Source organism: Struthio camelus, chromosome 9 (genome assembly GCF_040807025.1).
Source record: "Struthio camelus isolate bStrCam1 chromosome 9, bStrCam1.hap1, whole genome shotgun sequence".
Lineage (NCBI taxonomy): Eukaryota > Metazoa > Chordata > Aves > Struthioniformes > Struthionidae > Struthio > Struthio camelus.
The window spans coordinates 4,965,393-4,981,491 of record NC_090950.1 but is presented as its reverse complement, the minus strand read 5'-3'; the positions used below and the strand labels follow the sequence as shown (position 1 = coordinate 4,981,491).

The following is a 16,099-nucleotide window of genomic DNA, read 5'->3' as shown; positions in this document are numbered from 1 at the left end:
AGAGCTGAGCATAATGTGTTGTGCAAGGACGTGTATTAACCGATCTGCTTTCCACCAGGTGTCCCGTCCGGGCCCCGCAACGTGATCTCCATCGTCAATGAGACGTCCATCATCCTGGAGTGGCACCCGCCGCGAGAGACAGGGGGCCGGGATGATGTGACCTACAACATCGTGTGCAAGAAGTGCCGGTCCGACCGGCGCGCCTGCTCCCGCTGCGATGACAACGTGGAGTTCGTACCCAGGCAGCTGGGCCTAACAGAAACCCGAGTCTTCATCAGCAGTCTCTGGGCGCACACGCCGTACACCTTTGAGATCCAGGCTGTGAACGGGGTTTCGAACAAGAGCCCCTTCCCGCCGCAGCACGTCTCCGTGAACATCACCACCAACCAAGCCGGTGAGTCCCAGGGGAGCGCGGGGCTGGGACCTTTTGCAGGGCACGGAGCACTGAGGTTGTGGTTTTGGGTCATGCCCTAGGGGTTACAAACTCCGTGCGTTAAACAACATCTGGCAGATTTTGTGTGGCAGCAAGACCAAACGTGCATGCAGACGCATCCAGAGCGGGCTCAAATCCGAGTGCGCGTAACGGTCGTCGGGAAGGGAGAGTTAAGGATCCACCACGTGTCTTTGCAAATAGATATAAGGCAGGGGTTCAGAAGTCTGTGCTCATGAAACGTGGTCGGATTCTGCAGAACGTGGCGCTGCGTGAAGCTGTGTCTCTGCTGCTCGTCTTTGTGGATGTGAATGGCCTGCAACGTGCAGGGTTGTCTCTGCGTTAATCCTTCCAGGAGCCCTACGCAGCTCCTGGTGCCCCAGCTCACATCTCTGCTGCCTGTGTCAGCAGATGGAAAGGAGAAGGGCGACCGCGAGATGGAAAACTGGGCGGGGAGCACAGTCTAGCCCTGACCCTGGCCTGGAGCGCGATGGGGAACAAGAGCCGGAGGTGACGGAAAGCTGTTTGCTTTGGGAGCAGAAAGGGGCTGGTGATTTCAGCTTTGCGTCGCGCGCGTTACCCGGGCAGCCTGTGTTAACGGGCTCCCGCGGGAGAGCGCAAGACAGAAACCTGGCGTAAATGTTTTAGCATCCCGGCTCCGGGCAATACAAATCCTGTCGGGCTGTCGTGTTGCGTTTGTGCCTGGCTGTCGCTCCCGTCTCCTTAGCCACGTGCAATCAAACCTGCCGCTTGTATCTAGACCTTTTTTGCTGGGATGGTTTGTTGGGGTGGGCTTTCTTGGGCTATTCTTCCAGCCCGGCCCTGCATCCGTCCTGCTGTTCGCCCTCTGCCCACCGTCTGCCAGGGAGCCGCGGGAAGCTCGGGTGGGAAGGAGCCGGGTGCCGGGGAAGCCTGTGGTCCGAGACGGACCTGACCCTCCTCTCCGTCCGCCAGTCACCTTGCGCGGCCAAGTTTCCCTTCGTTAGCTCCCCTGCTGTTTTTTTCCTATCGCCGTTTTGTTTTCTGCCTGCCGCCCTGTTGTTCCCCCATCTCCTTCCCCCTCCCTCCTTCGCTCCCGGTTTGTCTGGCAAAGGCTGAATATTAACAGGGAAATATTTCCACGGTATTGGCGCGGGCTGTGTAATAACCTAACGGAGCTGCATTAGGTTTCAGCGCGCTAAGGGCAGCATCGCGGCTTGCGAGGCCACGAGCGGAAACATCGGGCTGCTCCTGGCGGTGTCGTGCCCGTCGGGTCGTGCCAGCCCTGCGGCGCATCAGCCCGTACCGTTGTAGCTGACCCCAGCGTCTCTTTCCCCGCCGACCCGGGGGTCCCGGCGCTGCCTGCGCCCAGGCTGGCTGCGCGGGGGGCTTCCCGCCTGCTTTCCGGGCAGCTTATCCGGTGCTGGCGGGTGGCCGGAGCGCTGCTGGGTGGCGCGCGCCGTCGGGCAGCACCGATCGTGCACGCAGCATCCGAGCGGATGTGCAAAGATTAAAAAAAAAAAAAAATGCAGCATTAAATACGCTGGGTATTTAAGGCAGCGCCGGGCTAGAAGCATCTCCCAGCGGGAGGGAGAGGCGCCGGCAGAGAGCGGGGACCCGCGGCCCGGCGACTGCCCCGCAGGGCAGGAGCGTCGGAGCCCCGGCGCGTGAAAAGACGAGGCCGGACTCACTCATCCGTGCAGCGGGAATCTCTCTTTCCCATCTGTGGGGTAAGGGTTTGCTGGGCGGCGTAACGGGCTGCGCGGAGGGCGTGCGAATCGCTCACGCTGCACCTGATTTTCACGGGCCACCCGAAAGGCAAGAGGAGGAGGAGGAGGAGGAGGAGGAGGTGGCGGATGCTGCCGGCAGAGAGGGCTGCCACGGGGAGCCTGCGAAGAAGCTAGGCGGTGGCTGCCAACGCTGGAAGCGTTGGGGCTTCCTCTCCTCTTGGGAAATAAAGCTCCCGGCACTGCGGTCCCCATGGGATAGCCGGGCCCTGGGAGAGCCGCGTTTCTGGGCTCCGAGGCTTCGCGTGCCCAGGGAGCTCCGCGCGGTGCCCCGCCAGGCGTCCGCCCGCCTGCCACGCCGGGATGTCCTCCGAGGAGCCGGCGGAAGATTAATTTGTTTAGCGAGGTGGAAGCCGTGTTGCTGCGTGACGCGGGGATCCTGCAGGAGGGAATTCAGAGCGTTCGGAGGAGAAACGCGGGGGTGAGAGTAAGCTGGGAAGAAGGTCATGTTTTGGGGGTAGGACAGACCCCATTAACACTGGTGGGTGAAAGAGCTGCCTTTCAGCTTCTTCCAAAGAGCAGCAGTTGCGTGCCACGTGGCTAAGAGCAGACCCAGAAGAAACCTTAGCACCTTTGGGTCAGTGCCAAGCAGAAGCCGTGCTATGAAAACGTGGGCTCAAGCCCAGCTGAGGTGTGATCCTGGTGGCTGACGCTGCTTCGAGATCCTCCTCTGGGAACGTGGTGTCCCCAGGGCGTGCTTGGGGGGTCTGGCAGGGGATCCCTGCCCTGGTTCCCCCGAGAGACCTGGTGTGGTCAGACCCAATGCTGAACGCTGTCACTCCACGAGAGACTCCCTTACGGTCACTGAGTCCTGTTTCTGCCCCCTCTGCGGGAACGGGGAGAGCTTTGCCCTGTTTGCCCCTGTGGGAGACGTCCTTGGAACGAGAGCTCCTGCGGTATGGAGCAAGTCTAGAGAGAGAGGACTCCCAACGATTTCCAAATCCCTCGTTAAAAATCATAATCGGTTCAGCTGTCAGACCTCCCTCGCTGCCTCGCTGCTCTCGTTCTGCGCAAGCTGTAGAAATGATGCTCTTCTCCCATCGTTACACCCAGGAGCCTGGCCCATGTGGTGAGCAACCACAGAGCTGGGGAGTCAAGGTGGCTCCTTGCGCCCAGGAGATTTTATCCTGCCCCAGCAGGATGAAATCTTGCTCAGCCCTGCTGGAAAGGGCTTGGGCATGGGGGTCTCCATGGCGGAGAGGCTGTGGTGTGTGGTGCGAGGAGAGGGTCATATTGTGCGGTCCCTCCTCTCCATGGGGCTGACCTCCAGCGGCAGACTCATGGGTGCGCGGCAGGGCTGGCCATGGTGGCCTTGGGGAGCGGAGCAGCACTTGGGACATCTCCCCGCAAGGACTTCTGTGGTATTCACCCTCACTGTCCTCATGCCCTTCTCTGTCCGGAATGGCTTCACAAATGCTGATTTTCTGGGCTCCTTGGAATATTTGCTGCCAGGAGTCAGATCAACCTGTGTCCTGTCCTGTTCCCCTTCCCATCAGTCCTACCCCTTTCCCACCCTTCTCCTCTCCCAGGCAAGTTCTCCAGCATTTTCGCCCCTCCCTTTCTCTGGATGGTTTAATCCCTTTTCCCCTGCACGTTAACTTTCCCTCCTGCCTTTCCCCGCAGCGCCTTCCACCGTGCCCATCATGCACCAGGTGAGTGCCACCATGAGGAGCATCACGCTGTCGTGGCCCCAGCCGGAGCAGCCCAACGGCATCATCCTGGACTACGAGATCCGCTACTACGAGAAGGTGAGCCGGATCTGCACGCCCGACCTCAGCAGCACCGTGGGCTCGAGACCAGCAACGGTAAGCTCAGACAAAAACCTTGGGCGGTGACCGTGCTGCTATCAGAGGTGCGGGGCACATGCCAGAGCTGCACACGTGTGCGGAGATGGCATCAGGAGGAAAGGAAGGCAAAGGCCAGCTCCGGTGAAGGTTATCACGGTTGTCCCCCTGTCTGCTGTCCTTAATCATGCCCTCCCCGCTGGGTCCTTTTTGCAAGAAGCCGTCGTTCCCCCGCAGGGGACAGACTCTTGACCCTTGTAATGAACTGTACCAAGCCCAAGCTGTTCAGGCTCTCCTGCTTTGTGCCAACTTTAATGCATTTCTTTAAACGTGAATAATTAGATGATTTCGCAAGCGGCCCTTTTACAGCAAATCACCAGGGAATGTTGTAAAAATGAGACCGGCGACACATGATATTTCCACAAGTCTTTGGCGTAGGGACCTATGCCAGCTTAGCAGTGACAGGCGGGCTGGGGCTCTCAGCAAAAGCAGGTTGCCCTTGAACTGATTCGAGTAGGGGCACTGGAGGCTCCTAGGGTGGGTTATGGCACTTCCATAATTGCATGATCTTTCTGAATTGTGCAGGAGCATAAATGGTTGAAAGGCAAGGAATTCCCTCCTGGGCTCGGCCCGTGGGGTCTCTCTGTTCCTAAGCATTTCTTCGTGCTAGCTCTGAATGCTCTTTTATTGCGTTTCCTCCTGTTGCTCCGCGTTATTCCCCACGGTCCAGCCTACGCGAATGCACCGCCTCCTCCTTCTTTGCACCATTCACATAACCTCCAGATGGAAAATTCCTCTGGCTCATTCCAGCTGCCCGAAGGGCGGACCGAGTTCGGAGGTGCACTTTGCAACCCAGCTTTTGCAGGTTCTGCCTGGAATTACTTCCTCCGGGGATGCCGGTCCCATTTTCCTCCAGCAGTCTTTAATCCCCCCCCCTCCCCCCACACCGAGAAAAGACACTGTCAAATACTCCTTCGCACCCAAAAGCATCTGCACTGCTCCTCTCGGCATGTATGCTTCCGGTCCTTGTTTTTCCCAGCGTCCTTTGGCGGGATGAGGGGGAGGGCATCCCTGCGCTCAAAGCCAGGGATGCTGGAAGGGTGGCTGCGCGCTGCGGTTAAGCCTGGCTAAACCGCCTAGCCCCAGCCGTAGGAGCGAGCGGCGGCCCTGCTTTGCTCCCGGGTGCTGGAGCTTGGAGCGATGCTCGCGGAGCAGGAGGCTTGGGGCCGTGACTCCGCTGCTGCTCCCCGAGCAGGGATGTATCTTACCCCGGAGAACCTGAGCCGCCGTATTGTTCCCAGCCGTCGTTGGGGGCAGGGGGTGGTTGCACTGGAAACAGCCCCAAGCCCTGTTTCGGCTGATGCCTCTGCTCTTGGCTCTGCCCCGCAGGACCACAACGAGTACAACTCCTCCATGGCCCGGAGTCAGACCAACACGGCGCGCATCGACGGCCTGCGGCCCGGCATGGTCTACGTGGTGCAGGTGCGCGCCCGCACCGTGGCCGGCTACGGGAAGTACAGCGGGAAGATGTGCTTCCAGACGCTGACGGACGGTGAGTGCGCGGCAGGGCGTCCCGGGAGCCCGAGGGGCGGCAGGCAGAAAGGGAGCGGGGAGGAGGCGGTCGCGCCTCCACCTAACGCTTCAGCCTCTAATTGGATTAAATGAACTTGTCTCTGCAAACCTCTCTCCCAGCGGGCAGCGTGGCACAAGCCAGGTGATTTACAGCGATGTCTTATTAATCGCCAGCTGGAGGAGTAATCTGTTTTTAAAGCTCTTATCTCTGCTTTTCCCTCTCCCCCCCGCCACTATTTAGCTGCATTTTTGTCTCGGCTGCATGTGTCCATGGCTGCGACTGCGAGGAGCCCGGCCAGGGAAGAGCGTCCCGGTCCCCTCCCCTCTGGGCCTTGGCTCTCGCTTCACCACACTTTTGACTCTTGCCTCCTATAAATCAGTCCTTCCAGCCCTTTCCTCGGTTTTATTGCTCTGCTCTGAATAACACCAATAAAAGATGCAGAGGAGCAGAACAGAACGGACAGATCAGAAAGAGCCGTTGTCGCCGCCGTGCCCCCTCCCGCGCCGCGCAACGAGGCTCTCTTGGCTCCGCGTTCGGCGCGTCACGCTTAGGGACGAACGGAAAGCTGCAAACCCACCCAAGAAGGATGCTCAGGAATCACACCTGAGCCCGGGGTGCAAAAAGGGGCCTGAAAAACTCAGAGCCATCTCCGAATTGCTGGTTCCTACCCCGGGGCGGTACGTTGTACGGAAAGGGCAAGCTCACAAACTTCACGGCTTCTTCTGGCTTCCTCGCCGGAGTCCTGCTGTCGTTCCTCGGGTCCCAGCCGTTCTCTGCACAAGAGCACCGAGAGATACCAGTGCCCTTTAAATGCTAATATCTCATGGCTTTTTTTTTTTTTTAAGCTAATATCTCCTGGCTTCTAGACGAAGCCAGGAATCGGGGAGTGAAGCAAGGCTTCTTTGATGGTCCCTTTCCCCCGCTCCGGACATGGAGGGAGCTGAAATCTCTGCTGAGAGCCCGTTCCCTGCGCACAACCATCTCCTCATGTTCTCTCCCTTTCTCTCCAGCCCTCCTGCTTTGGGCTTTGCCCTGCTAGAGTTTAAAAAAAAAAAAAAAAGGCAAAAAAAAACCCAACCAACCCTGAAGTAGATGGGGATTGATTCAGCAAGACTGGCTGCGTTTCCTAAAACTGTGCCTCCGCATGGCCCGCTCGGAAAAACCCGGTGTTTGCCCGTGCAGGGGAGGGCTGAGAGGACGGCGAGGATAATAACCCCCCGCCGGCCCCCCGCCCCCTGTCTTGAATATTCAGCATGAGAGAAGCGAGGAGAAGAATCCTGCCTCAAATAAGCAATTAATTGAAATTTAATAAGAATGGATATTGTAGATTATTAAATAATAATTGATTTGTTAGATAAGAATTTCTCCGGGCTTAGGCGGCACGCAAGAGAGAAATCTAGTTGCTGGTAATTAACTGCAGAACGGGAAAATACAGATAAAAGGGCGCTAAATACTTTCTTTTGGGATGAATTGTATTTTAACCCTCGCTGGAGGCTTCTGGAAGGAACGGAGGGCTCTCGCTGGGAGGTTTTTCCGTCTGGCTGCGGAAGCCGGGTGCCCCGTACCGCCCGTTCCCGTAGCCCGCGGCAGCCGCACCGCTAAGCGTGCGGGCAGGACAGGCGAGGGCAGAAGCGGGGCAGATGCACAGAGGTGGAAAATAACGTTTTTCGGGGCCAGTCCGGACCCCACGTGATCCCGTCTCCAACACGGCAGACTGCGCCGTCTCTATCCATTAGTTAGATAGCACTACGTAGGCACGAAAATAAAAAGGTCAAGCCTGTTTCTTGTTTACTCTGCCGTCCTTTTACACCGTAGCTTTCAAGCGGCCTTCAGTTAGATACAAACATCGCAATAAAACGGCCTTTTACTAGATGAGGGTTACAGGAAAAATCTGATGCAAACCTCTATCCCGAGCGTATTCCCCGCAGGTTCTCTCCTGGTTTTTAATCCCCTCGCGGCTACGAGGTCGGTGCCTGCGTCTGTCCAGTTTGTTTTCGCCAAGGTCTCGTTGCAGTGAGCAGGGCGTGGAAACGGTGTGTTTTGGGGAGGGTTTTGGTGCTGGAAATGGAAACCCGGTGCCATCGTTGCAGCTGCTTCTCTGCGTGCCACGGAAGTGAAAACCCTATTTCACCTGCAGCCTCCTCCGCGAGATACCTTGCAGACAGACAGGAGCAATGGACCTCCTTTTACAGCTTAGCTTTAAAACGGCCTTAAGTCAGGTACAAAACTCAAAATAAAATGGCTTCTTTCTCTAGCTTGTGGCTGCCCTTACCTTACTGTGCAAGAAGGGCAGGAGAGGGCTCCCGTTAGAGGTGGCAGGAGAGGGCTCCCGTTAGAGGTGGCAGGAGAGGGCTCCCGTTAGAGGCGCTGCACCTTGAGGGGCTGTAGAAGATAAATTATAGCCTGGGTTCCTCAAGTTGGCCCCTGTCTCCGTCTCCCTTCCAATCCCGTCTTGAGCCCTTTGCCCCAAGCTTAATGTTCATTGGCTTTTCCCATCTTTTCGGAGAGGCGCAGCCTGCTACTTTAACTGAGGTGTGAGGCAGGTGGGTGACGAGCGAGGGAGAAGCCGGATCAGCTACCGTCTTCCCTCTCCCGTCTCTCTTTCGCCCCAGGAACCGCCTGAGGATGGAGCTGGGTGGCTCCTCGGGGAGGCGGTGGGGTGCCGAGGTAGAGCAGCAGCGCGGGAGGGCTGCTCGGGGTCAGCAGGGTGGTGTGGTTACTGCCGCGGAGGAAAAGCGCTCGGCTCGTACCGTCTTTCACGCCGTGAAACCACGGCAGTCTGCAGCAGACCCAAAGGCACGTGGCTGCTTCTGGGTTTCTGGCTCCAGGTTGAGCGTCGTATGGGGTCTCTCGTGTCAGATCTGGGTGAGCCCCCGGTGCAGCCTGCCCCCGCTCTGTTGGTTATTAATAGAGTCTCTTCTCTGCCTCTTTTTATGGAACTTGTGGGAATTTCATGTCTTTGAGACCTCTATGTCGAATATGGTTGAAATGGCCATCAGGTCCATTAGGTGCCAACTTACTGAGGGAAGAGAAACCACACAGACAGACGGGCACGGGCAAAGCCGTCCCGTAAACCTCACCTCTTTGGGGAGCTGGACAGAGCTGGTTTGACTTTGTTCCTAGGACCTTCTCTTCTGTGTATTTAACCCAAAGCACGCGCGAGCCAAGCGTGGACATCCCTACGTGTGCAACACATGTCTCATCACGCGCCTGACCCCCACGCTCTCCCCGGGACCACCTCGTCCTGCCACCCGTCCTCTGGGAGCAGTAGCCTTGAAATCAGCTTGGGAGCTCTTGTTTCACGAGGGCCGAGCGTGCAGGGGAGAATTCACCCCATCCTTTTTGTCTTGCAGATGACTACAAGTCCGAGCTGAGAGAGCAGTTGCCTTTGATCGCGGGGTCCGCTGCCGCCGGCGTGGTCTTCATCGTCTCGCTGGTGGCCATTTCGATCGTGTGCAGCAGGTGCCTGTTTCACGCTCGGGCTCGAGTTTCTCGGGCCGTGGGGAGGCGGGGAAGGAAAAGGGGCTCGCCGGGACGCAAGAGGGCTTGGCGTGGGCACGGCCCCTGGCGAGCAGCCAGGAGACCGTCACCGAGGGGACGTTCCCGGGTGTGCGGGCGCCTGCCCCTGTGCGCGCGCACCCCCGGGGGCGCCCAGGCGGGCCCGTGGCAGGGGCGAGCACCGCTTTTCCCCATGCAGCGCAGGTAAACGCGTCCGTTCAGCCGGCTCCGCCGCCGAGCGGCTGCGGGTTTTTTAACGAGCCGCTTCCTCGTTACTCAAGGAACCCTTTTTTTTTTTCCCCCCCCCACCCCAGGAAGCGCGCTTACAGCAAGGAGGCGGTTTACAGTGATAAATTACAGCACTACAGCACCGGTCGAGGTGAGCGGAGGGAGAAGCACAGCGCGGGGCAGGCGGAAGGGGAGTCGTGCCCTAAATCCATGCGTGGGTCCCTTGCGCGCAGCCGTGCAAGGAGCCTTCTAGTCCTTCCTCAGCCTTAAAACGCGCACGGGGACACGTAGGAGGGGAGGGAAGGCAGGAGCGGCAGAAGGAGCACGGCGGGGCAGGGGATGAGGAAGAGGATGCTGCCAAGGCTCCCAAAGGTGCGGGGAAGGTGGAAGCGGGGGGATGCGAGGCCAGGGAAGCGCGTTGGGCAGAGCTGCGCGTCGCAAGGGAGCGATGGCTTCTCCCCCGCGCCGAGGCGAGCCGGGGCAGCCGGATGAGCCCGGGGAAGCACGACGTTTTTAAAAGGCCTTTGGGGTTTTGTGGCCGCTCTCCTGGCCGTCGGCTCCGGTGCGTAGCTCGGCGTTCGGCAACGCAGCCGCTCTCCTGCCGCGCTTTGCTCGGGGCGGGGACGTGCCGCGAACGGTGGGGCAGGCTTGCCGGCTTGAGGCCGCTGATCCGATGGGCAAAGCAAACGCGGGGACCTGAGCGTGGAGCTTGCAGGGACTTCTCATCCCTGCAGCCCCCTGCACCAGGACAGGCTGGGGGCTGACCTGCTGGAAAGCAGCTCTGCAGAGAAGGACCTGGGAGTGCTGGTGGACAACAAGTTAAACATGAGCCAGCAGTGTGCCCTTGTGGCCAAGAAGGCCAATGGTCTCCTGGGGTGCATTAGGCAGAGTGTTGCCAGCAGGTGGAGGGAGGTGATCCTGCCCCTCTCCTCAGCCCTGGCGAGGCCTCACCTGGAGTCCTGTGTCCAGTTCTGGGCTCCCCAGGACAAGGGAGACCTGGCTCTACTGGAGAGAGTCCAGCGGAGGGCTCCAAAGAGGATGAGGGGACCGGAGCATCTCTCCTCTGCAGAAAGGCTGCGAGAGCTGGGCCTGTTCAGTCTGGAGGAGAGAAGGCTGAGAGGTGATCTGATCAACGTGTATAAGTATGTGAAGGGGGAGTGTCAAGAGGATGAGACCAGTCTCTTCTCTGTGGTGCCCAGCGACAGGACAAGAGGCAATGGGCACAAACTGAAGCACAGGAAGTTCTACCTAAACCTGAGAAAAAATTTCTTCACTGTGAGGGTGACAGAGCACTGGCACAGGTTGCCCAGAGAGGTGGTGGAGTCTCCTTCGCTGGAGATATTCAAAAGCCGTCTGGATGTGATCCTGGGCAGTGTGCTCTAGGTGACCGTGCTTGAGCAGGGGGGTTGGACTAGATGATCTCCAGAGGTCCCTTCCAACCTCAACCATGTTGTGATTCTGTGATCTTTCGTAAGAAGCTTTTTTTAACCTTGGTGGTGCCTGGATCCACATGTCAGAATAACTTCCAGGTGTCTGTTGCGTGCAGAAAACGTACCGTGTGCTCAAGTGCCCCTCCGGAGCCCAAGCTCTGCTCCTGATAACGTGAGCCTTCGTTATCTCTAGTGGAAAAGAAAACAAACTAGCAAAGCAGCAGCTTCGGCCGGTGAATAATTGTCACCCAGCTTCTGCAGACGCTGCAGCCTTTCCCTGTGCCCAAAGCCAGCCGCGACCAGTTACCATCTACGGCGCCCAGGCGTTTCAGGGAGCGTCACCAGCGCAAGGGCAGCTCCTCCTCGGGGCTCTCCGGGTTACAGGTGCCGGCAGCGCCTGCAAAAGTGGGGCAGGCCGTGGAGGCCGAGGGGGAAACGAGGGGGAAAACGGGGACCAGGTGAAATGCACTTTTCACTTTCCTAGAGGACCCTCCCTGGTGCGTTTGCTTCCTTTCAAAGGCCTCGGTGCATAGGACGAATGGGATTAATTTCAGGTTGAATTAATCGATAAGGCTGATTGGGGAACTGAGTGCAAGCCTTTAATTAGACTGCAAGGATGAGCTTGTGTGTGGGGGAGAGTGAGAGCTGCCTGTTCTTTTTTTTTTTTTTTTTTTTTTTTTTAAAAACTGTTCTTGTGTTTCCTGACTTGGAGCCTGTGACCTTGGAGGGTTTTTGTGATGTGTTTTGGAGGGGCTCTCCAGAGTGGGGTAGGCCCTTCTGAAAGGGAGCTGAATCAGTAAAAACCACTCATGTGAGTGGAGGAGCCAAGACCGAGGGCATGGCTGGAGGGAAGTGTTCCCATGTGAAGATCCCTTTTGACCCTCTCAGCTCTATACTGGAACAGCTGGATGTGATCCTGGTGTCGCGGTGAGCTGTACACCCTCGAGCAAGTGTTAAATATCCCTGGGTGATGCTTAAATATGATGGCCCTGTGCCTCTCCTTGCTCTTTCCTCTGCCTTTCCACACCATGGGTGGACAGGGGAGGATTTATTTTATGCCTAACGGCTAAACCCTTATCCGGCAAGTCATTAGTGTTTCTCGCAGCCTGTCCTTGCTCCTCAAACTCGTTCTCTGCTCTGACACCTCCAAAAGCAGCACTTTGTCTCTGTGATGGACAGGGAAATTTGCTTGAGGAAGAACTACTTGCCGGAAGAGGCGCACGTGGGCCCGTGGCAGGCGAGTGGTCCTAGCGGGCAGAGCGGAGCCGGCTTGGGACGTGTGCGGGAACCTCCCACGAGTGTGGGACTCGCCGGAAAACTCTTCCAAGGTCAGAGAGACTCCGGCCGCTGTGTTGTTGCACCTGCTAGAGCAAAACAGGTGGGAAATTTGTGGCCAGCAACTAATGGAGGAACGAGTGCCTCCACCGGAACGAATAGCCCATTTGTTTAATTAAACGGTGCTCAGACCCCTCCCTCCTCATGTGGCCCTGCCGTCCCCTAGGGCACCTGCTCCCAGGGCAGGACGCTGGGACAGGGGAAGGATGGACGGATGGATGGATGGACGGAGGTGTTGTGGCAGGCTGGGCCACCCCGCGTGGCCTGGGGAGGCTTTTTTCCCCTCCGGCTGAGCTGCCTGGCGAGGACGTGTCCCTGGAAATAGCGTGCAAGCGGTCCGCTTCTCCGCGGTGCGTAGGTATAACCGCCCGTGCCCGGCGGCACTTTCCGAAGCAGCTGCTGTAATTATTGGGGCAGAGAATTTGAGAGAGTCTCGGCCGGGAATTTTATATCAAGTCATTGCAGCGCCTGTTGCAAAGGGAGACTCCTCCTGGGAGCTGCCGGCGTGTGCTCCTGGCAAGGACTTGTACTGAGCAGTTTTGATTTAGCTGTGGTCCAGATTTTGTCAAAAGCGGGCTATAATTTCTTGGGCCTTATCTCTGGTGCTGCTTTGCAAGGCGCTTTGAGATAGCGTGAATATGGGAAGTGCCCAGGCTTTAAAATCACAGGGATTCAGTGGGTGAGATGCTGCCAAGGCTTTCTCCCTTCCAACCCAGTGATATTTAATCACAAGAAAAAAATATATGTGCGGTGGGATCTAACACCACTGGCAAGTCAGGGTCACCGCATGGAGCGCTTTGACTTTCTACAAGTGATAAATAACTTGCTGTTGTCTAAGTCGGCAGTAAATGGCCTGATGCCATAATATAAGAGTATCCAGGCTATTTTAAGGATCTCTTTGCGGGAAAGCTCAGCATTGATTTTCTTCAATGTTATGCTCGAATTCCCGGCATTTTCCCCACTGAAAGTCCCAGATTTTGTCTGCCTGGAAATGGCCAGCGAGGGGCTGAGATTTCCAGAGGTAACAAATAGGTTTAGATGGGTTCCCTAAGTGCACCTGTTCTGATGGGAACTGGAAACTTCGATTCCTTGGGTGTCACCGCCGCCAGTGTCCTTGGGGAGAAGGTCCGATCAAACATAAATCGGGATGGTTTTGTTATCTTCAGTCATTCGCCTGGCTCTGGAGAGGGTTCTCCATGTAGAAATAGGGTTTGTTTCTGAAGCCAGCAGCAAGAGCCCCGAAGGAGTAATTTCCTTCCTCGGAGGGAGAGAGCCCGCGGGTACCTTGCAAGGCGTACCAGAGGGTGTCTAAAAGCCAGCCTTGTGTTGGCAGGGGGCGGGAAGCTTCTGCGTGATTTTCTCCTTTATTTATTCCATTTTGGGATCAGTAAGTCAGTCGTGGTTATGATCGTGTAAATCCCTTTGTAATCCTGGCTGGAGCATCAGCTGCTCTTGTAAAAAAATTTATGGGGCCGTTAAAGCGTATGAGACAAAGCCGTAAAGGGATTTATGAAGTGGGAGATGCACAGATGGCTTCATTGCGGTCTTCATCGGCGGCCTTGGAGGCTTAGAGGCTTTCACCCAAAACGCCCCTTTGGAGGACGAGGAAGCTCCTGCCTCTTTCCTGCCGAATCCTGGGGCCAGAGCGTTTCCACAATGGCTCTGTAGTGAAACGGCACCGTCCCATCACTTTTTTTCACCCAGTGTCTAGGATTTCATGGCTCCTTCTGACTTACTTGCGGGCAAACTCCAAGGAAGCCAGGAGCTGGTTTCAGTTCCCGACGCAGAGCACGGAAAGCCGTGGCGGGGGGATATACGGCGACCCGCGAGCTCTTTGGCACGCTAGCCCTGGGAAGCACCAGCCTGGCAGGATTTCAGGCCACGATGAGGCTCTTAATAAAGCAATCAATAGCCATTGATTGCTAGGCCACATGCCGGTGGTGGAGAGGCTGCCGGGGCCGCGAGAGCGGGCTGGGCACGCAAGGGACCTCACGCTCATCCGCGGTGCTGCCGAGCCGGTATTTTATCGGGCCATACAGGTTTTCCATTATAATTGCTGCACTCTGTCAGTTTAGTAGCAGCCACAAAACTATCAGAGGCCTTTTTGGGTAAATAAATATTTCCAAAGTAATGCACGAAGCCTCATAAAGTTGCCGCTTGCCTTACTGTAAAACCACCTAATTGTAGTTCGGGTTTGTAAGTGCACCCCAGTGAGCTGAACGCTCATCAGATGCTGGCAGGAGCTGCGGTGACGGGCTCCCCGCTCAACCTGCTGCGCGCAGGTGAACCGAGAACCTGCAGCAAGGCCCGTCCGTCCCAGGAGAGCGCTGGAGAAATCCGTGCCAACTTGCCAGCCCTCCTGGTTTACAGTGTGGCTCTTTGATGTTTCTTTAAAGCCCCAGCTCCTGGAGTCATGGTATTTTGTAATACTCTGAGCTTTGGCCGGAAGTAAAACAGTCCGACTTACCTGCTCGTGCAGAGAAGAAACTTGAGTACATGATGTGATAGAACCTGAAAAGCTCTGAAATGAGCAGAGGACCCCCCGCTGCCCCCGCCCCTGCAAAAAAGGAGGCTTTTGAGCTCTAGGATACTTACACTGGGCTTGAAAGTCTCTGAAGCTCAGCTTGTGCCTTGTGTTGAAGGCCTTGTGCCTTTTGGAGGTGGTGTCCCCAGCTCTCCTCTGTGGCGCATCAGCAGCCCTTGTCATGGGCTTGCCTGGCCCCTGCACAAGTGTGTCCTCTCGCCTAACAGCCCCCACTTCTGAGTTTTTGGTTGTATTTATTTACTACGTATCTGTTGGGCTGGATCAGGGCCTGTTACACCAAGCTCGGTGCAGAGCAGCCTGCAGCTGCCTCCAAGAGCTTGTGGTCACGTTAGCTGAAGCAGGGAGAGCTGTGACGTGCGAGGAGATATATTTTCCTGTCTTCCTTCCATGAGCATGGTATTTTGTTCCCCTGCTGTTATGATCCCTCCCCCTTTTTTCTCACTATCATTTTTCTCTTTTTTAACCTGGTGGGTGTCGGAAGTGATTTTTTTTGGTTTCTTTCCTTCAGCCATTCCTTTCCCAACCTAGTTACTCCCCCCTCTCATCTCTTTCTTCACCCCTTTCAAGTGCTGAGCCCCAGCCGCCTTCCCTGACCTTAACACCAGCCTCTGCTCCAGAAAGGTGTCACGTTGATAAATATTGATACCTACCTGCAGCTCTACCCAACTCGGCTGCTAACGCGTTTGATGTGCCGCCGATAAATAATGGCCTGCTCCAGCTTCCCGTGTGCACTCTGTGGACTGGTCTCAATCTGTCAGGTTATAAGTAATATGCCCCACATTTCCATAAGTGGAGCAAGCAGAAAGATAATGGAGGAGAGATGGAGGTCACTCCAGTAAGAGGAGATGATATAATGGTAGGGTGGAATGAGGAGACAAGAGGGAGATGTTAAGCTGTGGAGGTGATGTAGGAGTAGCAGCAGTTTTAACTGATATGGAGAGGAGAAAGTGTAAGGACACAGGGGTCTACAGTTCTTGACCATGGAGTAATTGCTGTTGGGTTTCTCTCCCTTTTGCCACCTCTCCTGTATTTTTCATGGCCAGGGTCTCCAGGGATGAAGATCTACATCGACCCCTTCACTTATGAGGACCCCAACGAGGCTGTCCGTGAGTTTGCCAAGGAGATTGATGTATCCTTTGTGAAGATAGAAGAAGTCATTGGAGCAGGTGTGTCTCTCTTTCCCCTGCTGCCTATCCCTCCCAGCCTTTCTGTCTCACCGGGACAGCAGCAATTTTCTGTATATGCACACAGAGTCCTTCACCGCAAAGTGTGCCATCTAAGCAAACCCCCCAAGGAAGCCTTGAGACAGCAGGCTTTCCTGGATTTATGATGGATTGGGGAGCACCAGGTTGGTTCATGCTGCCTGCTTGCTGGGGGTACTTGGGCGAGCAGCAGTAAGCCCAACGGGCATTAGGCCTAACTTACCGCTCTGGCTATAGCTCACCTATCTCCTTCAGGTGAAATGAGACCATATTCCCATGCCTGCCTCAAACCAGACCTCTGGAAGTTC

General features: G+C 56.4%; 1 protein-coding gene across 3 annotated transcripts in view; it reads left to right on the top strand.

Moving 5' to 3' along the window:
• The window catches only part of EPHB1 (EPH receptor B1), a 129,580-nt gene that overhangs the window by 88,248 nt on the left and 25,233 nt on the right, over positions 1–16,099 (top strand). For all 3 annotated transcript variants that reach the window (XM_068954879.1, XM_068954878.1, XM_068954881.1), the window contains exons 5-10: positions 59–394; positions 3,820–4,001; positions 5,370–5,532; positions 8,907–9,015; positions 9,366–9,430; positions 15,633–15,755. In XM_068954879.1, coding sequence (XP_068810980.1) covers positions 59–394; positions 3,820–4,001; positions 5,370–5,532; positions 8,907–9,015; positions 9,366–9,430; positions 15,633–15,755 — 978 coding nt within the window. The remainder of the gene's footprint in view (positions 1–58; positions 395–3,819; positions 4,002–5,369; positions 5,533–8,906; positions 9,016–9,365; positions 9,431–15,632; positions 15,756–16,099) is intronic.